This window comes from Fusarium coffeatum (genome assembly GCF_003316985.1).
Source record: "Fusarium coffeatum strain FIESC_28 chromosome Unknown BRIP53273_contig_167, whole genome shotgun sequence".
Taxonomy (NCBI): Eukaryota; Fungi; Ascomycota; class Sordariomycetes; order Hypocreales; family Nectriaceae; genus Fusarium; species Fusarium coffeatum.
The window spans coordinates 31,631-57,022 of NW_022157960.1; the positions used below are offsets into that span (position 1 = coordinate 31,631).

General features: G+C 47.9%; 7 protein-coding genes across 7 annotated transcripts; 3 read left to right on the plus strand and 4 right to left on the minus strand.

Annotated features, from left to right (window-relative positions):
- Positions 1-30: 30 nt before the first annotated feature.
- On the plus strand, positions 31-2,490 carry FIESC28_07518 (uncharacterized protein; the record flags this gene model as incomplete). The annotated part of the gene is made up of 3 exons (XM_031161658.1): positions 31-793; positions 841-934; positions 987-2,490. 3 exons carry the CDS (start codon positions 31-33, stop codon positions 2,488-2,490), a joined length of 2,361 nt encoding a protein of 786 aa, XP_031014266.1.
- A 165-nt stretch (positions 2,491-2,655) lies between these two features.
- Positions 2,656-3,500, minus strand: FIESC28_07519 (uncharacterized protein; the record flags this gene model as incomplete). The annotated part of the gene is made up of 2 exons (XM_031161659.1): positions 2,656-3,371; positions 3,422-3,500. The coding sequence occupies 2 exons, from the start codon at positions 3,498-3,500 to the stop codon at positions 2,656-2,658; spliced, it is 795 nt and encodes a 264-aa protein (XP_031014267.1).
- Positions 3,501-4,307: 807 nt separating this feature from the next.
- Positions 4,308-5,217, plus strand: FIESC28_07520 (uncharacterized protein; the record flags this gene model as incomplete). Its single annotated transcript, XM_031161660.1, has 2 exons — positions 4,308-4,422; positions 4,526-5,217. 2 exons carry the CDS (start codon positions 4,308-4,310, stop codon positions 5,215-5,217), a joined length of 807 nt encoding a protein of 268 aa, XP_031014268.1.
- Positions 5,218-5,766: 549 nt separating this feature from the next.
- FIESC28_07521 (uncharacterized protein) lies at positions 5,767-8,158 on the minus strand (the record flags this gene model as incomplete). Its single annotated transcript, XM_031161661.1, has 5 exons — positions 5,767-6,815; positions 6,863-7,207; positions 7,790-7,906; positions 7,955-8,034; positions 8,097-8,158. The coding sequence occupies 5 exons, from the start codon at positions 8,156-8,158 to the stop codon at positions 5,767-5,769; spliced, it is 1,653 nt and encodes a 550-aa protein (XP_031014269.1).
- Positions 8,159-9,456: 1,298 nt separating this feature from the next.
- On the minus strand, positions 9,457-13,111 carry FIESC28_07522 (uncharacterized protein; the record flags this gene model as incomplete). The annotated part of the gene is made up of 9 exons (XM_031161662.1): positions 9,457-11,097; positions 11,156-11,223; positions 11,272-11,512; positions 11,570-11,757; positions 11,809-11,899; positions 11,953-12,082; positions 12,134-12,457; positions 12,511-12,544; positions 12,979-13,111. The coding sequence occupies 9 exons, from the start codon at positions 13,109-13,111 to the stop codon at positions 9,457-9,459; spliced, it is 2,850 nt and encodes a 949-aa protein (XP_031014270.1).
- Positions 13,112-20,006: 6,895 nt separating this feature from the next.
- Positions 20,007-23,415, plus strand: FIESC28_07523 (uncharacterized protein; the record flags this gene model as incomplete). Its single annotated transcript, XM_031161663.1, has 7 exons — positions 20,007-20,077; positions 20,131-20,187; positions 20,253-21,513; positions 22,410-22,733; positions 22,810-22,865; positions 22,937-23,084; positions 23,170-23,415. The coding sequence occupies 7 exons, from the start codon at positions 20,007-20,009 to the stop codon at positions 23,413-23,415; spliced, it is 2,163 nt and encodes a 720-aa protein (XP_031014271.1).
- A 751-nt stretch (positions 23,416-24,166) lies between these two features.
- FIESC28_07524 (uncharacterized protein) lies at positions 24,167-25,269 on the minus strand (the record flags this gene model as incomplete). Its single annotated transcript, XM_031161664.1, has 5 exons — positions 24,167-24,315; positions 24,366-24,458; positions 24,605-24,679; positions 24,907-25,005; positions 25,059-25,269. 5 exons carry the CDS (start codon positions 25,267-25,269, stop codon positions 24,167-24,169), a joined length of 627 nt encoding a protein of 208 aa, XP_031014272.1.
- Between the last annotated feature and the right edge of the window lie 123 nt (positions 25,270-25,392).

Consider the following 25,392-nt stretch of genomic DNA (forward strand, 5'->3'; position numbering starts at 1 on the left):
AATACGTTCTCCAATTAATGGCTCATAACCATGGCTCGTTACCTCAACCCGGCCAAAATCGGCCTTCTCGCCCTTGTAGAGCTCTATGTTGAAGGGGCAGTACCGAGTGATGCTATCCTGCCTGTATTGTCCTTTGTCACTTCTCACCTTATGGACCACTCTCCTCCAAAAGGCTCTGCTGATCAGTCTGAGCGATGGGGCAGAGCTGAGCGCACAGTCGGGCTCGTCATCAGCATCAAAGATTTCGAGAAACTTCTTGGAAGTTATCCCTTTCTGATGGGTATGCCAGGACGAAGATTATGGGATCAATTCCTCGGAAAGCTTTGGGATATCAACTCGCTAGATGCCCTCCACAACTTCTTCGACAACTTGTCTGGAATGCTGAGCAAAACGAAAGAGGAGCGAAAGAGACTGGCTGAGTTGGGCCAGCCCGTAGAAGAGGACGAAGGCATCAAGCTCACGCCAAACTCTCCCTTTGGAACCTTTGTGCGGAGAGCCAGACTTGAATATCAACGACTGCACTTTCACGACTGTACAGAGCTGTGGAAGCACTTTGTGCGATATCGACAACCCACTGCCTCTTACTTGAAGCGCAAAATCCCTGGATTTGGGCGACTGAGCTTTGACAATGTTCTCCTAGTGGGTGAACAAGAGGATTGGGACCACCAAAGTGTTATGGCCTTGGCTTCAGTGGCATATGGTGATATGCTTACGGGAGATCAAAACGGATCACTCCCTGTCAGTACGGATGACATTGAAAGTCTCCTGGAATTCCAAATCGAACAAATGCAGAGTAAGGAACCCTTGGTGGCTTGATTTTATCGATGCTAATAGGATAAGAATCTGGCAACAGAGTTCCGCTCGAGATCCGTCATCAATTCCACGACCTGCTTAACGACAGTTCCCTCATCCCCAGCCTGACACACTACCTGAAGTAAGTCGACCTTTGTCACTGGATAGGCCACTTGCAATCTAACAACGCATAGATTTCTTGACTCTTGGAGAGCTGGGGACTATCCCACTGCATTCGACTGTCTCCATAGATATTTTGATTACACCATGCAGAACCGAGACCGTTTATTCTACCAGTACGCTCTCATGAATCTCGCTGTTCTGCAAGCAGACTTTGGCTGTCACAAGGAAGCAGTGGCTGCCATGCTCGAGACAGTGTCCACAGCACGGGAAAACCGCGATATGACATGTCTCAACTTTGCCTTGAATTGGCTTTTCCACTTTGGTCGTGCACACCCCGATCTTGTCCAGAATCTGGAATCTAACAGTATGCTTGGTACTGGAAAAGAAAGCCTCGCCTTTCTCAGAGTGAAGGCTAAGGAGACGGGGATGTGGACACTATGGAGCTCAGTTCTCCTCAGTGAAGCGAAACTCGGACTGCTCAACGGCGACAGCGTGGCCACAGCCTTTGAATCCATAGTTCGAAGCTCACACATTATCGTCGAGAGAAACATGAAGAACATGTTCGGTTCTCACTTATCACTCACCTCGGCTCTTTGGGATAGACTTGGGCTGTCAACACTTTCCTCAGCGACTTGTGAGGTCTTCTTGAGATGCCACGCTCGTCACGCCATATTTGACGACGAGCTTAAGCTTACCTGTCGCCTTTCTCTTTTGCTAGCATTGCGTGGTCGTTACGATGATGCGTTGAGCAAATTAGAACAACTGGAAGAAAACTCGCTCAGGTCTTGGAAGCCTAGCCAATACTGGCATAAGTACCGAGGAATCGTCAAGCTGAAGAGAGACCTACATCATAATAACCTGGAAGGCGCCGAGAGGCTATTATCGCAAATTTTGCAGTCTAAAATGGACGACCTTGAACCTGACATGGCGTTTTTGGTGGACACCCTTCACATTGACTATCTTACTCGCCGAGGAGACCTACAAGCCGCTTTTAGTAAGGTTGACAGCATGATGTCGCAACTTCAAGACGAAAAGAAGGACGTTGTTCTTCGAGTCAAACTCCTGCTCCTCAAGGCTTCCCTCCTTGACAAGTGTGGGCGGCCACAGAGAGGATTCACTACTGCCATGCGGGCTGCAAGCATTTCATGGGGGGCCCGTCTCATCCCATGTCTCTGGCAAGCGATCGGGTCTGTGTCGAACATCCTAATCTCACTTACAGAGTTCGAAGCTGCTTCCCAACTCTTGCTTGCTATTATACCCCGTTCTTTAGAATGCGAGACTGCGAGCCTTACGGCACAGCTCTACTGTTATCTCGCAGATGCTAACATGGGTCTTGCCGGCAAATGCGAGCCTAAATCGTCGAAACGGTTGGAATACATGACTAAAGCTCTCGCTGCTGTACAGAAGTCTTTTGACCACTACTCAAGCATCGAAGACATCAATATGCAATGCCAGATGATGGCGAAAAAGGCCATGATCATGAAGGTGACAGGAGATCTGGCCTTGGCTGCAGATTATGCTGCGGCTTATGTTTCACTACGGAAGACCGCTGAATCACTCAGTCTCGAAGGGTAATGATTGATGATTGCGAAGATAAATGTATATATACCCGGGAAACAATTCATAGAGTTCATTACAGTTTTATTTGTACAGTAACCAGTGATACAGTGGCTGGTTCGTAGAAGCTCACTCAAGGTCATCGAATCTATAAGTACATGTGTATCGACTGTCCCATAGCATCTACCATCGCACCTTTTCGCCCTTTTTATTCCTCAATTCACCCCCTTCTGGAATAGCTGAAGCTTGAGGTTCTTCTGTTATTTCCGCCTCACTCGCGTCGTTGGTGGCCCAAGCTCTCTCTATACAAAGCTCGAAAGGACCGTCAACGCGGTCCGTTAGTCCAACACCTACGGTCAATACCTTCTGTCGTAACATCTCGGTCTGCGGCTCGACAACAAAGCCGTGATTTGTTCTCACAAAATCATTCCATTTGATCAGCACTGTCTCCCACTGACCCGGTCGTTTTGGAAACAGTCGATGCTGGTGCAGATCTGATGGCTCAACGCTCTCTGTTTGCAGATTGACGAAGTAACTACGACCATCAGATTTGATACGTAAGGCGAGGTAGATATAGGGATCAATATCCCACATGGAACGACCGAACATAGTAGGTCTTTGGTCGGGAGATCGGAAACCAGCGAAGCCTGTACGTTGGATGTTGGGGCGGTCGTCAGGGAGGCGGGTAGAGATGTTGCCGTGAAAACGAGCATAGGCGGAGGGTGTCTTGTTGGAGCTGGCGCTTGACTCGGCAGACTTTTCGAAGTCAAAGTTGCTTTGTGAGAAACCGCCAATCGTCTTATCAGACATGACAATACAGTCGCGGACACTGTCGAGGGTATTGAAGTTATATAGAGGCTTGGGCTGTGTGGCGCCTTTGATGGTTTCAAAGGTCACGGCTGTGATTACCAGTTAGCTTTGTACTAGACTTGAAGAAACAATAATGTACCTATTTGAGTGCGCCTTTTTAGCTCGTCCATACTCCGACCAAAAAAGCTTCTCGAGAAGAGTGTATGGGAGACCCTCATGATGGGCAATCGACTGTGATGGATGGTTCGATGGAGAATTTGAGTAGAAGTTTAAGCTGTCGCAAGCTTTTCCGTAGAGCCCAATTGGCTCACCGGGAGTCGAAGAACATTAGATTTGATCTTAGTAGCAGCTGAAGCTGTGATAGTGAGCCTGTGCACGTGGATTAGGCTGTTCAGCTATGATGGTGTGTGTAGAGTTGAAGTTCTACCTGTAAGGAACATATGTGATTTACACGTAGTACCCTGTGTGTATTGCACGATTATGGACGATGAATACCGAATACCCCCACCTTATCACTTGGACTGCTCGAGTACCTACTACCTTACCTGCATGATAAATGTTTTATTAATACTTCTACTGAATCTGATGGCTATGTTTCGAACTCTTCAGCAAATTCAGTAGCCTGCCTCGTTCTAATTCGAAACAGAATATATCCATATCCATACTTAGGTTGGAGGACGGGTGTCCTGACCATGTGCGCCGGTATCGGCACATAGTTGTTCCGTTATCAGCCCAGAACCATGAAATTCTTCAGTGGCAGAAGACGATGATGGCCGAAGCCAGCTCCAGATCGATTATGACCCTGCGCCGCCGGTAACTGCCGGGTGTCCATCAATACCTTTTTTGTGCGTTTCGTCAACTCGGTTCAGACCAAAAGAAAAAAACGTAAAAAATAGAGAGGTTCGCCAATGTCTTCCTCAGCGATGGCGCTGCGCCCGGCCATTTTGCGCCAGAGCGTTTTCGGAGCAGCGAGGGTACAATGTCGGTACATGTCAATGCCCTCCCGGGAGAGAATGTTGCGAGAAATGCGAAGGGCGGCTACGAAAGACTCCAAGAAGACGGATGTTGAGTCCATGTCTGCAATTCAGAAGAGAGCCAACGACGAGTACTTCAAGTCTGGGGGCGGCCCATTGTTTCCTGGTGAGTGCAAGATGGATAGATTGACATCTTGGTCCATACATACCCCAATTGATGCAAAAAGCCATGGATTTGATATGGAAAAGAAGAACTAACAGTATACTAGGCACATTCGTTCCTCTCCCTCTATCACGGTACCCCTCTGGCGCCTCCAACTCCCTGAACTATACCTGGTACCGGTTTCGTCAATGGGGTATCGAGTTCCTTTCCCTCCTCCAATTCAAGCTAAAGTCCATGCCCAATTGGACAACACGACCCAAGTGGAAGATCGGCCGTGGCAAGATCGCGCCTACCGCAAAGAACATGTATATGGAGATGCTTGGAGCCTTTGCGGCGGGCGACAAGTCTACAATCAACAGCCTATGCCTTGGCCAGTTCGGCAAAAAGCTCACAGCAGCTATCGACCGTCGCAATGCCGGTGAACGTGTGACATTCGAGCTTATCAAGGTCAATAAGCCATTATTCTATCCCCGTGTGGTAGCACACCAGGTGCACAATATCAACCCCCACGACAAGGACAACTGCACAGAGCAGGCTGTTATTGCAATCGCCTCGACGCAGCGTGTCGCAAAATACAAGAAGCCCACTGGTGAGCTTGTGCCTGGTAGCACAAAGGTGCAAGACAAGCTGGAGTACGTGGTGCTCTCACGACAGGTCAACGAGAAGACATTCCAGTCCACGCCATGGCGAATCTGGGGAACCGTCCCTGCTACAACACTTGAGTCATACCAAAAAGAGCAGGATTGGATTATGAGGGAGCAGGCTCAGCGTGCTGGGTGGAAAGGTCCCTTGAAATAAAGGGAAATTGTATACATTGGGCAAGTGGTGTCCAGAACATGAGTGAGCTCGAGCCGAGAAAACGGAATCGTGTAAAATGATCGTGTATATTGTACGAGAAGCATATATGTACTATAAAACAGCATTGGGGCCGGCGAACGGAGGTTTGCAAAGTACTTCTCCAAATCAGTTCCGAATAATTCACCCTTGAAACAATTCTATTGCGTCAATTGATTCTCGAGAGTTGTAGAACAGAAAGAAACAACGCACAATGGTTTCATCGTGTTGTGGAAAGGACTAGAGCTTTGGCAGTTGTTATCTGCAAATAGCCTGGGTCAACTGCCATGTCTCGATCAAAGTGAACATGTATATGCGTGAGAACGAAATGATATTTAAAGCTCAAAGAAAGTCTTGCGAAGAACAGACAATCTAATCAAACTAAATGTACTTTTTTTACACCCCCTCTTACTACACTCCCGAGTTATGATAAATACAGCACCGATTGTATTGAATTGGATGCCACTCTCCAATGGTGAAACAGAATCCAACGGCATCTGTCCAAAAACCTGTTTAGAAAAACTTGCCCGTAGTCTGAGACACAAGGTTCTCAGAAGGAGTATCGTCCTCCCTGCTGGCAGGACGGAGATTCAGGGGACGGTCCAGGGCGTCAAAGCGATGTCCACGGACCTTGGCATAAACAAACTGGAAGGCAATACGGAGAACCAGAGCACCACAGCCCCAAAGGAGACTACCGACGGGTGCGGCAACGAAAGCACCAAAAGCACTCCAGTCATTGCCGTATAGTCCTTTCTGCACAAGGAGAAGCTCCCCTGCCTCCTGAGCGTTTCCGTAGTAAACACAACCGAAGATGAAGACGGTCAGGATACCACCAAGACCACCCACAACGACCTCGAAGCCGCGCCACCAGTAGAACTTGTCGATAAGCCCGATGACCAGGACTGGGATGGTAGCAGCAGAAATGAGATCGGTAATAAGCCAGATCTGAAGAACAGAGGGAGCTTTGAGGGCGATGGCAATGACGGGAATGATGACGAGTACCACAATGCCACGGATGTACCAGATGTTGAGCTTGTTGCGGAAGAGATCGTTCGAGCCTGAAGAGACCATGGCAGACTGAAGACTGTCGAAGGCAGCTGTGCTCATAGTGACAACCATGACGAGAACAATACCAACGACCCAGCTGGGAAGGGTCTCAAGAAGGATGAAGAAGGCTACCGAACCAGAGCCGGCACTGTCCTCGAGAGGCAAGGCTCCCGACCAAACAGCAATGAGACCAGTAGAACCAACAAGAGTAAGGACGCACAGGATAACAATCGTGGCAATGGTGGTTCCAATTCGGAGGTCCTTGTCTGTCTTGGAAGCAAAGGTTCGCAGCCAGAAGGAAGAGAGGAAGAAGTCATTGGTCAGAACAGCAACGGGTAGAATGTACAGAAGCTGCCAGCCAAGCAAGTTGGGCTTGGTAAGACCGGACTCATCGATAAGAGGTCGCTGGATCTCAGTCTTGGCACCAATGGTGATGGCAGCGATGATAACAAGGCCAATGACCATGGTACCTTGAACGACATCGGTGATGAAAGAGATTCTGAATCCACCAAGGGCTTGCAAAGTTAGATAGGAATTTTGAATAGCAAACCACAAAACTTACATGTGTAGATAGTAGTGATAGCACACTGGACAATCATGACCGGAAGGGGATCAAGACCAGTCAAGGCTTGAACCACCTGCCCGATAGCTGAGAGCTCGGAAACCATGTATAAGAACAAAGTCACTAGCGACATAAAACTCAGATACAACATGGTGATAACGCCGTAGCGCTGTCGAGTCCACTCAGTGAGGACGAAGCCCTCGGGACATCGGCGTCGGATGATGGGACCAAGGTATCCGAAGATAAGCATGGGCAGAGAGGACGCGAGAGCATACACCAACATACCCTGTACACCAGAGATGGTGGCCAGCTCAGGATACGAGAAGAGAATACCAGAACCGAGAGCTATAAGAGTCAGTTGTCATTCCATCGTTTTCAGAGGGGCAGGGAAGGAATTGGAGCGGCAACACTTTTCCCACGCAAGCATTAACTTGATCGAGTATTTACGGTACAATCTCAGCTTCGCCGTCGCACATCTGGATCTCCCCAGAAAGACACATACTCTGCCACAGCAAGCAAGTGTTCCAAGGTTGGATCCAGATGTTACGTCAACTCAGCGCCCGTAGTGAGCCGCATCCTCTCCCCCCAGCCTCCCGAGATTGCCTCTCTGGAGCAGGTTTGAAGTAGCCAGGCTCAGCTGTGAGAAAAGTCTTCTCAACTGAGCCCAGAAAGAGGTTAGTAGCAACAGAGTCGAGGGCAACTCGGGGGGTTGGAAGAGGGGAGAAGAAGAAGATCCTTGATTCAATGTACGAACCTGCTCGTTCATCTTTGATTGGTATACTCGACCATGAGAAGTATCGGATTGGAACTCGTTTGAGTCCTTGCAGCCGGTTTCTTCATGACTGCGCAAGTCTTTGCTGTTGTGTTGCGTTTGCATTTGCTACCGCTCCGGAATGCTTAAGTGAGAGCTTTACTAGCTCTACTCACCGGAAGCGATGAAGTTGAGGGCCAGAGGGAAGGCTGTTATGATGGTCAGCCGGTTGTCAAACGAGTTGAGAAGAGTGGCGAGATGCTCATGAAAGATTCCATCAGTGTAACTTGTGGCTACAGTGTTTTCATCTCATGAACATCTCAAAGGTTGAAAGTTCTAACCCGTCTGCGTTCCGTTGCCTGAAAGGAAGTCGGCCTTGGACTGGTTTCTCATCTTCCAAGCAATGCCAGTTCCCATAAGTCTAGATCCAGTTATCAGCTTCATAATCACCAGTGTCAGTATCAGCAAAATTGGATCACGAACAAAAAGGCGCCATAAGTGACGTAGATGACGGCGTTTGATGCCGCAAAGGAAGGAAACCCCATTCTAGCTGGCGATGTCTTGTTTTGTTGGGCTATATTCGATTGATGAGAATAGTGAAGAGTTGAGAGTTGAGGATTGAGAAGAAAAAACTGTATTCAAAGGGAATAAATTAAAAGTCTCGCCTGATTATTTATCTATCTAGCGTTGAGTCCTACGCCCGATCGAGTAACGTTTTGATCGCCAAATTAACTGTAACAAGGACGCTTGGCGAACAGTTCCAGGCCATCGAATGCTTGTCTTTTGGCTAAGAGAGTGGGGGTCGTTTAATGGACTCTACTACTGTAAACCGCCTGAGGACCCACGATTCAACTTACATGAGGCATAACTTATCATGGATATCATATCATATTATTTGGCGATTTCGGCCCTTTTGCTCCTCTGGACATCATCACATCATGTCGCATTTACAGTCACTCGCATCGAGGAATAGTTTAAGGGACACAAGTTTTGGTGGGTAAAAACCCATTAGTGAGAACACTGTTCTCTTTTTATCTTTTTCTGTGCTTTTCTAGAGAGTTTTATGTGTATAAATCCGTACAATATTGATGAGACCAATGCGAGAATCTCCCCGCCTCGAACCTGATTTCTCAACCCCGTATGTCCTCTTGGCTCCCACGGACATCTGTCTGTTAGATTCAACGTCTGTTTCTGAGCAGGAAGATCCGTCTGTGAGTAGAGAAGTCTGTGTGAGCAGAATTGCATCCTTGTATGCTTCTGCTAAGCTTCTCATAAAAAGCCGCCGGGCTGTGGCAAAATGGCAACTGTGCCAGCATGTGCTTGAACAGCATTGACCAAGAAGAAACGTTCGAAAGAAAACTAAGCTGAGCCTTGTGAACGTTGATGAGCCTAGACTGCTAGGCTGTGTCGCTGATGTTGCGCATAGTTGAGGAAGTGAATTCAGCTGATGAATGGCCTGAACTACTAAGCCGTGTCGCTGATGCTGCGCATAGTTGAGGAAGTGAGTTCAGCTGTTGGATGGCCTAGACTGCCACGCCGAAAGCTGATATGCATAGAAGAACAAAAAGAAACGAGCTGAGCATCATGATGTCGAACTGACTTATACTAATAAGTCAAGCTGGTAGTGAAGTAGCGAGGATGAAGAGACTGAAGATGCTGGAATAATCAACGCGAGCGAACATACGTACGTGCATACAAACTTGCGAATCGAAGATTTGTCGACTAAAAGGGTCGAAGATGAAGTAAGATCAAGTTGTCAAAATTAGAAGGTTGAAAGAAAGATTCGGCTCGACAGAAAGACATCTGAAAGCGAATCGTTATACTCACACAGCGTTTTTGCGGGTTATCGTCGGCGAGATGGACCATTGTAGCGATTGTATCGCTTTGGTTCGTTGCGCTGTGGCATCTGGTGATAAGTCTCCGCTGGATGACTTGGCATAGGTAAGTTGCCAGTGGGCGCCATGTGGTTGTTGCCAACATACTGAGACATGGGAAGCGGTGCGCCGTACTGTTGAGGATGAACATACGCAGCATGGGGCTGGCTTTGGGCGTGAACTTGTTGCGCATTCTGATACTGGACTTGAGGAGTCTGATATGCTGGGCCACCATTGCCATAGGATGCCTGAGCATATCCCTGGTACGGATTCTGGACGTTTCCATGAAAGGGGGTTTGAGATGAAGCCTGGTAAGGAGTAAGTGCGCCGTCGCCGTAGATGGGTTGACCTGGAGCCTGAAAGGGGGCCTGTGGAAGTTGTTGCACTTGAGGAGGTGCCTGGTATTGACCTCCAGGCTGTTGTGCAGGGTAGCTGTTGAATTGGGAGTTTGTAGGGAGCTGTGCAGCAAGTTGTTCAACAGGTACAGCAAAGTATACAAAGCCACCAACGGTTTGAGGAGGCATCTGTGTCTGCACTTGTGCTCCCTGGTATGGAACAAGACCAGCCAGGGGTCCTTGTCCGGAAGCCTGCTGAAGAGGGACATCTTCAGTCATAGTCACAGCATCCTTCTTGGAAGTAGACGCTTTCCTTGCCTTTGCCTGAAGAGCTTCTGCTGACTTGTGCTCTTTAAGATAGCGCTTTTCGACAAGTTCATTTCTCTTGAGATTTTGTTCTGAGAGGTGATTTCGTCTAAGCTTCGAACGGACCTTGGCTTTCTTTTGCTTGAATCCTTTCTCTTCCTCTGCAGTGCCCGGAGTTCGCCAGTCACTAGACCCCTCACTTTCACTGACATCGAGGGCCGGTGGAACGGGGAAGAGGGCGGAGGGCCCACGACGATGTCCCTTCGCTGCATCACCATCCTGATCATCGATGGCGATTTCGCATCGATCCGCCGCAAAGTCGGCAGCAGGCGAGAACGCATAAGAGATGGAGCGTTCCGGAGCAGTCATACGATCGGCAAAGGATTTCAAAAGAGCCTTGTTGGGGCAGTTCTGCTCAGGAGACGAATCTGTAGGAGACAGGACATAAACCGGAGAGGCTTCAACAAAGCGTGATGGACCCCAGTGAACGTTGTTACCCATGTAGTTGGGTACGCCAGCCTTTTCAGGGGACTGGATTGGAGTAAACTCATCCAACCCAGTGCCATCGAACATAGGCACCTTGGCTGGAGACATGACTCGTTGTTGGTGGTTTGCTCGTTCGTTCTTCTGAGATGTAGCAACGATGTCCCGAGGAATAGGAGAAAGTCCTACAGTAGAGAGCATGCGGTTATGGTTGGCCTGGACACCAGCGGGTGCAGGAGGAACAGGGAGCGCTCGGCCGTGGTTGTTCTGAGGGTTGATGGGCGCCACAGTTACAGAATCTACTTGCTGGTAGGAGTTTGGGTGCTCCATGGCTGCAATGGCTGCGGAAGCTGCACGACGATGAGGACGCAGAGGTAGCTTCAATGGTAGTGGGTGGAGAGACTGTGAGAAGCTTCGTATATCTCGAGTAGGCTTGGTGCGCTTTCTCTCAACTCGCAAGATAGAGCCTTCAACGTGTGTCCCATTCTTAGAGTATCAGTTAGTATGGAAGTTGAGGAATTGAGGGACTTCACTGAATACTTACGAATTGACGAATAGCCTCATCAGGGGTATCGGGGCGGTCAAACTCGACGAAAGCGTAAACATTGGGAGCTGAGATGGTTAGTTGAAGAGCCATATGAGACGAGTTGTGTTTCTTACGGCCACCATGGATACTAGGGTCTTTTCTCAAGTCAATAGATGTAACCTCTCCGCACCAGGAGGTTAGTCTGTGTACGAGGGCTTCGTCAGCATGAGGAGGCAGGTTCCCCATGAAGATTGAACGGCGGTCCCTGTCATAGTGCTCCATGAATGTTTGATCGCCTGGAGCACGTTCAGAACGGTCCTGACCAATCTTGGGGTCGTACGACATAATCATGAAGACGTTCGAGAGACCAAAGGACTAGATAATCATCTGTTAGTCATGTCCAGCTTAATAAGACTCTATATCAAAACCTACCTTGACAACATCGCGTCTCGGATCGAACTTCTCATACTGCACCAGCAGAGAAGGGGGGACGCTAAGCTTCGATTGGATTTGCTGGCTCAAGGGCTCAATCTTGGCAATCTTTCCGAAACGAGAGAAGATGTTCTGCGCTTCTTCGCGCTGAACTGGACGGTTGTTCCTGCGGAAGATGATGTAGGCTACTAAAAGAAGGTTAGTAGCGAGCCTATCAACATGAATGTAAGGGCTCATACAGTTTCCGCCGCACTTCTCCAACCGGAGTTTACGGCCCATGATAGACTCTCCCCATGCCTTCTCCAAGGCGAAGTCGGCATGCTTACGCTCCTATAAAACTAGTTAGTCGGTCTATCACAAGAGACAACTAAGAGCTAACTTACGGTGAATTGTGCAAATGCGTAGGGCATGAGTCTTCGATCGCGCTTCACTTTGACGAATACAGTCCCAAAGTTGCCAAAGAACTTGGTGAGTTCGGATTCGATGCTTCTGTCGTCGACTGCCTGAGATAGACTTGGGAGAAGTTAGCAGATTCATCAGCTAACGGTTAGACGTGTGACTTACTTGGCAACGAAAAGGCATGCCTCAGCTGGGTAGACAGCCTGGGCGTCAAAGGCTGGGTTTGAATTGGCGACAGGCTGGGAGCCTTCAATGACAGTGGTAGTCTGAGCTTGAGACTCGGCAAGTTGAGTGTGGTCTTCGGAGGGCACTGCTTCGACATTTTGCTGGTTGTCCTCTTCGGAGGATGGAGGTCTAGTCAAGTTAGAGATGCTATCTTTAACATAACCATAGTTGGGTTCGACGAACTCCCAGTGAGATTGGGCGCTTTCGTCATAGTCGTCCTTCTTCTCAGGTGAATCATATGCTGTTTTAGGGAGTGTAGGGAGACTAAGCTTTTGTCAGGGACGTCCAAACAATAGCATTTCAAAGTCAAAGCCTACCTTTTCACGTTTGAAAGAGGTCGGTAAGGTGAACCTAGAGAGCATTAGTATTTTTTCGTTTTGGCACGTTGAGGAAGGCTGCTTGATAACAAAGGAGTTTCAGGGGTCACCCTGGAGGGAAAACGCAAAAGCGACAAGCCACACGCAAACTATGTAGACAAAGAGAATGTGCTATATCGCGAAGAGATAGACTGGAGTTGCCTTCAAGACAGAAGAAGCGAATGTTTAAACGGAAAGAGACAAGAAATGATACAAACGGCTCAACACCCTTTGGTGTGAGTCTTCTGCATTCTCGATTGTGAACGAAGGGGGTGGGAAGGCACACAACAGATCCGAAAAGGAAAACACAAAAGGCATGATGAAGAACGAGAGATCGCCAGATAGAAGAATGAAGGAAAGGAAGAAGAACAAGAGAGATTACAGGACATAATGGGCTGTCATGATAGCGGAAGCAAGAGAATCACTTACCCCTGGACGAGCCAGCATCCGACTGTGTCTCAAAAGCAGACTCGTCGATTCCAAAGATCGCCAACGCGCTCCTCTGCTGGCGTTCTGACGTCGCAGGGTCGTGCGGGCGACGGAACTCCGGAGGAGACGACATGGCGATGTCGTCGCAAAAACAATAGCGGTTACTAGTGAGTAGCGAGAATACGACATCAGCTTCAATCCAAGAGAGACAGAGAAAGAGTCGGGATAGGAGAGAGAGGTTCTGTTGATCTGCTCCAGAATGAGAGAGAGCTGGCTTACCTTGAAGTTTCGTCGCGATGTTTTGGAGTGTTGTTTTGAATGGGAGGAGTGTGCTCCCGAGCGGTCTGATGATCAAGAGGACTTGTAGGACAACGAGATGAGCGGCAGAGGGGTTTGAGGCGTTGCTTGTGATCTGTAGGTATGTGTTAGGTTGAAGAAGGAAATGTGAAGCTCGAGAAATGTTATCGTGAAAGGACACAAGGGGATCAAGTGAGCAGCGAAGGGAGTGAACACAAACGGAAACTTCTTATAGAGAAGAGAAAGACGGAGGAGAGGAAAAGGGAGGGGAGAAGAGTGTATTCTTGTTTCAATAGAAGGAGTCGAGGCAAAGGGTGATACTTACTGTGGGAGCGGCGGTTGTTGTCTCTGCTTTGTTTCTCGACGGAGTTCGGGAGAGGAGGAGGAGTGGGGGAGAAGTGGTGGTTTGGTGGGAGAGGGGGTCAGAGACGAATCACTCAGAGGGCGGATCGAACCGAGTAGGGGTAGGGGACTTGACCAAGCTAAAACATAGATATGACCAGAAAACTCGAGGCACTTTAACTATGACTGCTATCACAAATCATCCAGGACTCCAGGATACTTTTTAGAAAGATCCAAACCACTATCAAGTATCTATAGATTCTATTCGTATTTCTTTTACATTATCATGTACGCTTTTTCGTCATGAGAGAGTAGTTATGGCGGTGATGGGGTTCTGGGATAGTCCTCTACAAAGAGTAAGATAGGTGACATGACCTCGCACATATAGGCTACTGTCAACTACTACAGGCGTATGCCACTCCCTGAGAAGCATATAAATGGCCGTAGAACCTTTGTACTCACCGTTGGGCGTCTGGTTTTAGCAGCCGTCCAATGATGCATATCTGCCCTGCGAGTCCAGAACACACTTGAAAATATTGGAGTATAACTCAGAGGAATACCTTTGCTGCATCTGACTGCGGTTAATCCAGTCCATTCACTTGGCTCATGTGTATGCTCAAGGCAAAGTATCGAAGCTTGCCGTCACAAACAGCCGGATACCAAAGAATGAACGAAGAGCAAAAGAATCTCGTTTGTTCCTGGCAAACACTCGTCGATACCTTCTTGAAATTCTGGATTTCTAACTTGGTGCTACTTCCAGAGACTAAACGTGATTCTTGGTTAACCCTGTGAGTTCTTCATTTTGATTACGTCGAAAATATCGGGCCCATCTTGTACCAGGGCTCCCAACACTACCGCCTCTGACCTGTAACCACTTGAACTCACAAATATGCCATGAATTCCCATAAAGGTTTTACGAGTAAGTAGTATCGAGTGAATTCATCATGGATTATTTATGTCTTATCGTTCAGCAGAATATTGCTAAAAGTCAAAGGTAGTGCACGATACTCCACTCTACCTATCCTCCGACGCCAGCCTACTTTGCACGACTTTGAATTCAACCTTGCAGTAAACCAACTCGACCCCGATCCTAAGCCACTGATTCCTCCTTTCGAATAAGTCCTTACACAAAAAAGGATCTTGAGAAGCTGGCGATGGTCCAGTACGGACGAGCTCGCAGATCCCTGGTGCAAGCCATCAAGCCGTACGTACCGGATCTATCCACAACAGTATGGTAAGAAACCCTCTCTACAGGAATCAGCTTCTCTTAGCGCCTCCTTTGACTTGTTTCGCTGACAATATATCATTATGTAGTCCTACAGTATCTACAGAATCGAAGACGCGGAAGCGCAGATACAAATATGATCAACAGAACCGACACTCCCAATCTTGAACGAGCGCCAACATCTCCTAGACAAGAGCCTTGTTAAACAATGAGACAACACCCATAGCGTACTCTATCATCCAGAGACTAAGCAGCTTCAAGAATCCGCACTCTACTTGTTGTGGTTGCAGAGAAAATCGAAATGGCGCTCAAAGTGCCCCCGAAGGGACTAAGGCGCCTTGGCTGTCCGTAGCAGTCTACAGTGGCTATTTTATACTAGCAATTGTCCCCTGATGAGTCCCTCAAGGGTAAGGTATCTAGTTGGGACCAATTGTCACAGTAGTCTACCAATTCTTCGAGCGGACCGGCCCTCCAAAGACTCAACACCCAAGAAAATGGACGGTAGAACATATATCCTTCCTCGAGAACAGCCCAGAAACTCAATGGTTTCTCAGACCATCAATAGATGACATTGATCGATTCTCTCAGCTCGACTTCCATCGTTGGTAGAGGATATTGCATTCTAGGGCTTTGGCGGAAGCAATTAGATTTGTGGCCTCCCACATACTTGGTGAGTTGGAAGTCTTGAGCTATGGTTCTTTCGATAGCCCCTTTACCAGTATATATTGCCTACTACTTACCCTCTTCACACAAGTACTATTTCTCGAAATGCCAAGCCCATTTACCATAGTTTCGACGATCAAAAGGGAAGCGCTCTCTTTCACACCTCAAGAGTTGATCTTCACCATCATGCCATACGAAAGGACATTCTATACCAGCTAGAATACTCCTCAACGCCTTCGAACAGTCAGCTAGGATCCCCAGAGCGACCGGCTTTGGGAGTCATTGATCTCGCCATTGAGAACGCAGACAACGAGTCATCCTGGACGCTGTCACTCAGCTTTTCACCGGGAAAGAACAGTCCAGATGGCTTGAAGCTTGTCTCGCTGATATTTTGGATGGCCCATGTGCGATTATACTAGCCTTTACTACCAGAAAAGAACAGAGATTGGGATAAACAGAACGTAAGTTAAGGGGAAGCTCTGCTGCAGACTTCTCCTTTACTTGGCCATTCAGTTCCTGATATCTTTTGGTACCAGCAAAGACTATACTGTCTGTAAGTGATCATTCTCTTTTAACACATAGCTGTACTAACAATACCATGATCTCTTATTGATAGTATTCACAACCTTTGTTATACCCACCTTACCCGACGTCGAAACTCCGCCGCCATCTGAGTTCCCGAATTGACAAGTGGCTACCCGTCGACTGCCTAAGGTCCTTTCACTCTTAGCTTTCCTCAATACCCGCCTCCTTTTGTAGGGCTTTGAGACTAGTCCTTACCGACTCAAGCCCCTGGTTGTAGAGCTAAATCGCATACAACGTGGTCAGGAGCTCAGTGCGGCTCTGCTATTTCTCTCGCGCAAACCAGATAGTAGGCCGGCTCAAGGTAGGGGTCTCGATGAGCCCGAAATTCAACTGGCCGCCTTTCGATCTTGATACAGTTTGCTTTGCCCAATCTGTTCCTACTTGATAAGAAATACGCACAAAAGGGGGAACCTTTCTGGAAAGGAGAGTTCAGTATACCTTGAATAATCTATCTCCTGTGGTGCTACTACTTCTGGTAGCCCCTGACACCAATCCAATAAGATCGGCTCATATCCGGGTAAGTTCAAACAAAAGATGAGTATTTGAAACTAATATCTGGCTTTTCCTCTGTTACAGGATCACACAGCGAACGAGACCCCAACCGAACCGAAGAATGAAGAATGCCATTCCGACGACTTAAGACGATCCAACACAAATGGAATACGGGTCCCTGTTACTTCATATTATCCAGGTTCCCCGTCGCTGTAAGAGCTCATGGGGGTCTTGACAGGTGGGTTAGCGTTGTTTGTTCAAGACTCCTTCGTTGGACTTGATTACATATTCCGAGGCCTTGAACTTGAAAGATTCAGCGGATCAATGAGACCTGGCAGAAAGACATCAACACATGAAAAGTTTGTTGAACGTTCTGAATAGTATGCTAATAGCAGTCGACTTGGGGTAAAGGGAGTATTAGTCAGGTCAGCTACAATGCCCCTTGGTCATGTTTGGACCGTCAGAAAGCCAGCTCACTAATGTCGATACAATTATAAGTAGTTACCTAACTTTCTTTGGACGAACAATTCTGCCTTGGTAGAAACCACATGCTAGGTATGGCAAAAGAAAACAGTCTGGTACGAGCATTGAAGTCATGATGCTTCAAATGTGTAAAGCCTTTAGTCTCATCATCCCGAGCGAATGAGTAGCTCGACAGGTATGTTCTCTGCCCTTGAAGAGGTGGTATCTGTTAACCCCTGCGTGAGTTCTTAGGTCCGAATTAGCTGCCTTCAAGGTTGAAATAGCCCTGAGTTGCGCACGTAGCGCGAACGCTCCATACAGTCTGGTCAGAACAAAGACCACTATAGAACAAATTCGAAAATGAAGACAAAATGACTCCGTAATTGCTATTCTGTCTCCACGAGAGTTCATTGGAGAATTTCTGTACAAGACACAGAACTGCATTAGGTCGGCCATGGTTCCTGATGCTGGGGGTCGCATATAGGATCGGTAATGGCTTTTGGACCTCATGCTCAACAGTCCGCTGTCGCTTTTCTTCTTGGACAGGACCTATATGTACGTTGCGCTCTCCCGTGTCCTTTCGAGATCTTATATTCTAAGCCTTAAAATTGCCGCATTGTTGCTGACCGTTGAGTTGATGTTCAGTTGCCTACCCCCGAGTCGAGAGCACCAGTTCCTTCCAGTTCGAACTATCACGAGAACCAACCTTCGTATTACCTCAGACGATCTACTCCGTATGAAGAGAATTCATGTCGAAGCTCGACTTGCCCCTAAAGCTTTCTCTTTCAAACCTCAGGCGCAAAACCGATCTGCAGTCGAGTGAGGACAGACTTACTCATGCCCAAGAACTTGGTCGGCGTACCAGGTACATCGTTCATATGAATAGCAACGGAAGGGCAAGAGGCACAAATTTTGAGAAGCAAATTATCTACTACGTATTCAATCACATAATTGATTGAAGAATCGTTGTTCTGTGCGTAAGAACTTGACAAAGGAAAACTTGGATGATCGTGCAACTCAAAACGTGCAATTCACCGGCAATATCTCGATCAAACGACTTGTATGCGTACCTGCTTGTTGTCGAATAACACTTTGCTGGCAGGATTAGGATGAGGGCCCAGAGCATGACACTAGGTCTTACTATGTTATGTCTCACATTTTAGTATCTAACCATAGATAAACGAGATTTTATTGATCAAATTGAGTCCCCAGGGCTGAAGTCCAATGGTATCCGTACTAACGCTAGCAATACCCTGTGAATGTTGAAACGAGAAGAAAGAAGAAATCTAGCCAAGATGGCTCCACAATCAGAGCAGGTACTCTTTTTAAGTAGGTTACAGGGCTGTCGTCGAGTCACTCATGGGCTGAGAACAGATCTTGCATGAATCAGATTGCCTCCCCATCCTCCCCACTTGTTCTCTTCTCTTCCCTTCAATTAACATCACGTCAATTTAGGGAAGTAAACTCCTGAATCACTAAATCTTTGTACAATGATACTGCAGCTAGCTGACCGGTAACTACGTACCTAGGTAGGTAGGTAGGTAGATGTAAGTACCTTGAGATTGCTTGACATGAAAGTTCAGCAAATCTATTAGGCGGACACTCCTACATACCGGTATGGAGCCGGTGTGTCTGGCTAGACATGCAAGTTACACCTGAATCTTCAATGCACGAATTGATAGGGCAACAAGTGGACGATCTGTCCAGGTTGCATTTATGGTTGTCCAGCACAAATTCTGGCATTAATTCGGTGATTATCGTGAGGTTATGGCGCTTCGAGATATTCATCGGTAAGTGCCGCTTGTTTCCACTTTATGACAGCAGATACCAAGTGAGGAGAGAAGAGAAGAGAAGAGAGATGACTCTTGGAAGAGGCAACAACCTACTAGTAACAAGTACAATGATGCAATATCGGACATTCCAAGTAACATCTCCATATGCCCAACTTCCCCGACAAGTCGACATGCAGTATAGATCACAAGGCCATGTATGTAGGAACAATGATAAGCTGCATGCTCTTTAATACGGTATGTACATACCTAGGTACGTGGGGCAGAAGAATTATCCTCCAAGACTTACCTAGCCTGACAACTGCAATGTACTGTACTTGGAGCAAGGACCGGACATACAGTACCCAATGATGATGATGACGATGATTAACGTCAGCAGGGGCATTCTTCAGTTGAACAAGACTCCATATCAATCAAGAATACAGGGTTATCTGAAGCTAAGGGGTTGACAGCTTGCCTAGAACTTTCTGGCGCTTAACCCGCGGCAATGGTAAAGATGAGCTTGATTCAATGAACCCATGAACCTGATGGACCAAGAGAAGGAACTTCCAGGGCACTTCCTTTCCCATAGGTCATCCACATGTCAGAACACGCTGTCGGCAACCAATCAAGTTGGCCGACGCTACTGGCGGGTAGACATCCGTAGCTGCCTTTGTCGCTGCAGGGCGCGGATCATGGGTGTCCCCGGGCCTGCCCGTACTAACTTATACAGGGGATCAATGGTGCCGCGCTTCCCTTGATTAAATCAAAACCTGTGACAAGCCAAGAGCAGCAAGCAACAAGCAGGTGCGTGCGTGCAGCTTGCTTGACATGCAACTTCCCTACTCGCACGAAATGAAATGAAAGGAAAGACGAAAACAAAATAACCAAGGCACTGGCTCAGCCTCATTCTTTCCTTTTCAGGATCCATCTTGTTGTCTCACTCATTTATACCTACCCAAGTACCTACCTACCCAAGTACTGCATCGGTGACGCATGCCCGTCATACACAACTTAACTTCCTACCTTACAAGAACAGCAAAAAGACCATCTACTCCATAACAACCTAAACAGTCTACATATGTTTTCATCCTTACAACCTAAATAAACAAGAGAAAGAACCTTGGAGTACATTTCCCACTTGGACAGACCACAATCGAACTGGATCTATTTTCTTGCATCCAGTCTAACCAATGAATCCAATCTTCAAGGCTGTTGACTGGTGTGAGGATGATGATCAACAACAGAAGAATGACCGATCGTCGTGAGTATAAGCTCAATGCTTCTCTCGTACAACACGACTAACCCAAAGATCAGATCGCTTGATGTTCTCGGCCAGGATAAGGTCACTCGATGGATGAGAGATGGTATACAGTACGGGTGCCCCATTACTTTCGCCAGTCTCTATTTTACCAGTTCATATACTAACATTATCTCAGGGTTCTCTATTGCGACCATCTGCCTGACATCTCCAGTGTAGCTCGTCCAATCGACAAATGTGGTAGCTACATGGATATGCTTCAGCTATGGACTTCAGATTTGGATGTCAGCACGAATACCAGGGAAACTTCCTCAGAAACCCAAGTCGACCGCACCGTGTCACTCGAAGAACAACAAGCCAAGGATATTGAACGCGAAAGGGCATTCCACGACTCACTGACTAGGGCTGGGGGGCGGCCTTGGTATTCAAGGACCCTTATTGCTCATGTTGCGAGAAACCCGGGCAATTACGACGAGCTTCTTCAATATTGGAAGAAGGACCCCACCGAGTCAGAGAAGGGACAGTGGATGGTGTTTGAACGACAACTGGAAAGGTGGAACCTGTTCTGCAGGTATCAAAGGAGGGCAAGGAGAAACTCGGATACTTTCAAGGAATATTCAGCCCGATGCAACAGGCGGCTCTCTAACCAATTGTCATCTGCAGCACTGGATATGAAGCAGGACCTGAATGACCAAGACTCTCTGTCACAATGGCTTGAGTATCTGTGCTTTGAGCTATCTGAGTGTAAAAGGTACTCGTGGTATAAGCGGTATCACCAACATTACGAAAACGCCTGGCGAATACTTGTCGACTCCAAGGTACTACACTCAGATGAAAGTCGAAGTCAGGTAGAGACTATCGAATATGCATCCTTACACAACGACGAGAAGACGAATTTGAGACAAGCTGTCGAAGCGGCCAGCTCAGAGGTTTTGTTGGCGGAAAGAGACTCTCTGAACCCGTCGCTAAGAGGACCTTTGGCTCAACGTAAGCTATTCGAAGCCCAGGCTAACCTCGACTCGGCAATTGAGGCATTTGATCGGCTGCAGCATCGAATAGATGCGATTAAAAAGTACCGCGAGGCTACATCGACATATAGAGAAGCAAGGCAGGGGGCTCATCGCCATCAAATCCTTTTAGGATGGGTGCAGCAACAAATACCTTTGATTGAGAAAGAGCTGGGACTGTCGTGCTCAACACAGCGTCTAACGCTGGATGGCGATATGCTCACGGAAACTGAGAGCGACGAGAGCGACGACCAGGGTGACAGCATTGACTCTTCTTGTACTTCGTCAGTATGCGAGCCTAGTGGATTGCAGCGAAGCGAGAGCAAGAAACGATGCCGCCTTGAGAGCATCTCAGGTGAAGCCACACAGAGCAGTAACAACAACAACGCCCGTCCAAAACGTTCAAGACATAGTGTCGACTCTGACTCTAGAGTAAGCCAGCTATGAAGTAAATACGTTATGATATCTGTTTATATATTAAAAAGAAATTATTTGTCATCTATGGGGTTATCTGTTAGCGATATCTATGTAGGAGTTGAGGGCTGCTTGGCTTGGATGTACGTGGCATGGTGGATATCAGTTACAGCAGGGGAAAAGGCCGAAGCCAGGTATAGAAAAATCAGTTGCTGTCACAGAAAATTGCATGTCACTGATGATACCGTCAAAGTCATGATGGCATGTTTCTGACCATTTTGTAGAGATCGACATAAGAAGTTACATGCAATTTAAGACATTAGATACGCATCCATGCTTCGTCTTAACCCTAACCCATGGGCGTAATAAAGCGTCCACTTTACGGCGGATAGAATAGTTTTGTGTTCCCACTTGGCTAGAAAGATTAATTCGAGCACTAGAACCACTTGACAGAAAAGTTAGCCCATTCCTTCACCCAAGTATAGCATGCTTATTCTCATCGGTAGCTGCCCGTCGGTAAAGTAAGATCTCTTTGTGCGTATTATTTTCTACTCCACATAAAGCGCAACCTTGACGCACCTCCCCCCACGACCCCTGGCACTTCAATCTGAGAGAAACAGCCTTTGACGCCATCCCATTCATCTATGGATCGCCAATAGCTACTGAACATACAGACCTGTTCAGGCAGCTTACCCCCCCTTGCGTCCACCTGGCTTCTTTCGCCTCATCACTTCTGATTCTTGCATTTTCGTTAGCACAATTAATTAACTTTTTTGGATTGCTTCAAATGGCCTGAAACGTTCTGTCGTGAGATGGGCAATCCTCCCCCCCTTCGTCGGGGCTCTTCTACAGGCCATCTTCCACAACCGCTTGCGTCCGTGACTTCGAACTCGACCAAATCTCCCCCGCCGCAGCCCACGACCGCGACCACCACCACCACGACAGCTTCTCCAGATATCCATGTTCCTCCCGTGCACCCGTCTCTCCTTCAGCCTCGCGTAGCTGTGGTTCTCAATGTTCCTACACCATGGCATCCTTGGCTCTTTGCCCTACGGCTGTTGTCCATCCTGCCGGCACTATGGTGGGGATTGCCTTCTGCGGTTCAATTGCTCTTGCGTGTCCTGCCGGGACCAGAAATAGTCGTTGTGGTTCCGTCGACGGCGGGAGGATCCGTGGCTATGAGCGTTGAGCAAGATGCGCGGTACGCTCTTACTGAGACTGGGCTTGCAACGATATGGGTGCGTGTGGGACATGTCCTAGACATGACAGGACAAATACACCAAAGAAAAGAGCTATGCTGATATGTTGGAATAGTGCTTTGCTTCAGGATATCTATCATTCTTCTTTACAGACTGCCTAATGTCCAGATGGTATGGTTGGCTTCCTGTGCATGCCCATGCCAGACAGGTCTCGTGATAAACATCATATTAACTATGCACAGGCTCATCAATTACACTCCCCAGGCGACAATGGTCCGGCTTCTCACGACCAACATATGTAACGCCTATCTCACCCAAATTGTTCTCTCGATCGCGGGTGGTTTTGAAGATCCTCGTCTCTTCCTACCAGGCTGGATTGGTATAGCAACTGTACGTCCTCACTTCCCCCGCACACGCGACACAAACGGCTTTCACCGCAATTATCGGACGGGTTTACTGACAAACTACGCCGCAGACTCTTACTGTTATGTACCACATCACTCACCAAAAGATCAACATTCGCAAGGAGACGTCTACATCCATCAACGTCTTTTCCATAGCCAGTTTTCTTAGTATGGTAACTCTGCTGGCGCATATGCACCAGTTCACGCCTGAATACCCTCAGATGCCAATAGTAACAAATGGTCGGCGCGCATGGGATGAGGCATCGCGTGTTGTCGCCCAGGTCAGAGGTAGCGTTGAGCAACATAACGACTTGTAACACCACGTCCATACCAGGTCTGCTCAGGCTCTTGTGCGGCCAACAACACTTGTTTGCAAGTCGGTATGACGAATGAGCGAACGTTTCATACATTACCCTTTTCAATTGTTAAATGCCGGCTTCAACCATTTCCCCCATCATTATTATCTTGCCGTGTTCAGAAGGGGGTCAACTTTGTATACCTATGTACTGTGATTCAGGGTTCGTAAGAGAAAGCAGTCGGAGTTTCGGTCAGCATAACCCAGTTCCCGCCTGTACATGTGGGACCTGACGTCAGGTCAAATACAACATAAATTTCAGGGTTGCATGCAATAGAATTCACATCAACTGAACCACTTTCGACTTCGGAATCGACTTTCTATTTGCCTGAAACTACTGCGGGGCTTGCCCATGTAGACATATCTGACTAACGAGTGACTGACAAGCCATGTTTGTTCAAAAACAGATGCTTTGCCCGTAGCCTCGTCCTTGTGCACGTGAGCGAGGTAGATGTCGAAAACCCTGTCTCTACCTGCTGCAGAACGTACAGCATAAAATAAATACTCTTCCAAAAAGCCACCAGGAGTATAAGCTCACCCTGTGTGGATGCCCGTCGTCCTAGAGTAATCGGAGCCGAGCCTCGGTGTGTCTGTTGCGAAAGCAAGAGAACACGTCCGGAAAAGGCACAAGCCGAGGAGGCCATGCATCCCTGTCCCTCTACGTCAAGACGCCCGGGAACGGCGACTGACAGGACGACGGGGCATGCAGAGCTTTAGAAACCGTGGACCTTAATGGTCTTGGCATCTAGCTCCAGGCCTTCCTTCTTGTCAACAAGAAATTCCTGAACATCTTTGCGCTGATCACCCTGGAGCTGGATCACCTCTCCCATCTCGGAGTCGTTGACAATGGTGCCATTGCAGGCTGAGTCGTGTTAGCTTGACGAATGAGGAGCCGACAGGTATGTCACTTACCAAACTTCTTCTTGATGACCTTGAGAATCTTCTTCTGGTCAAACTTCTTGGGGAGACCCTGAACAGTGGTCAAAGTCTTACGTCCATTACGCTCTAAAAACCTGTTAGTAGTGTGCGCAAGTATGACGATTCAAAACCAGATGCGACGTGGATTCACGTTAGTACCCAGCAACTCTAGAGGAAATTGCGGTGTAATGTTTCGACGCGACATCGGCTTAGGTGGCGGGTATGTAACTTACGCTGAATGCGTATATGGATGTAATTCTGCGTCTGCTTGGTTTCTCCGGTGTCCTCGTCGGCTTCGGCGAAGGGGTCTATTAAGCCAGGCGTTAGTTGTCATGCTTGTAAAGCTCGATCGTGGTGTTTGAAGATGTGGAAGTTCGGTGGGGATTTGACATGTGGCTTGGCAACAACAAATGCAGGTACAAGATGATAAGGCGCGGCGATTCCAAATCCAGGAGTCGAAGCGATTCGCGCGAGCAAGATGAGGCCCCAGGGATAAGGGGGGAAGGATCCAGCAGGTGACAGCACAGGGACTTACCGTAGGTCTTGAGATTTTCGATGGACATAAACTCGGAGGTACTGGGGTGACCTTGGGAAATGGGTTTTGTGAAAGGGTTGAGGATGTGTTCAGCGACCGCTTGCTAGAATAGCGCCTCGCTGTATGGGTATCGAAAGTACTGGTGTGCGTACAAGGGTGGAAGACGAGCGATGGATATGTCTTGCGACGATTTGCGAAGTGCAAAGTCTTTGAGAGTTGCGGGTATTTGTGTTGGTGACGTTGTAGGGAGAAGAAAGAGGCGGGAGTTTGGTAGAAGGGGGAGGGGCAAAGATGAGTAAGTCCTTTAGGCTTTGCTTTGGTGGGAGCCCTGCACGGGGGGGAAGCACGGTGAGAGCTGTTCATGCCTAACTTATAAGGCATTAAGCCTTAACTTTAGAAGAGCCATGATTTCGATAGGCATCCACTACCCTCTATGAATGGAGCATAGGTACCTAGGTAGGTAGGTAGAACCCTCCTTGTTTTATC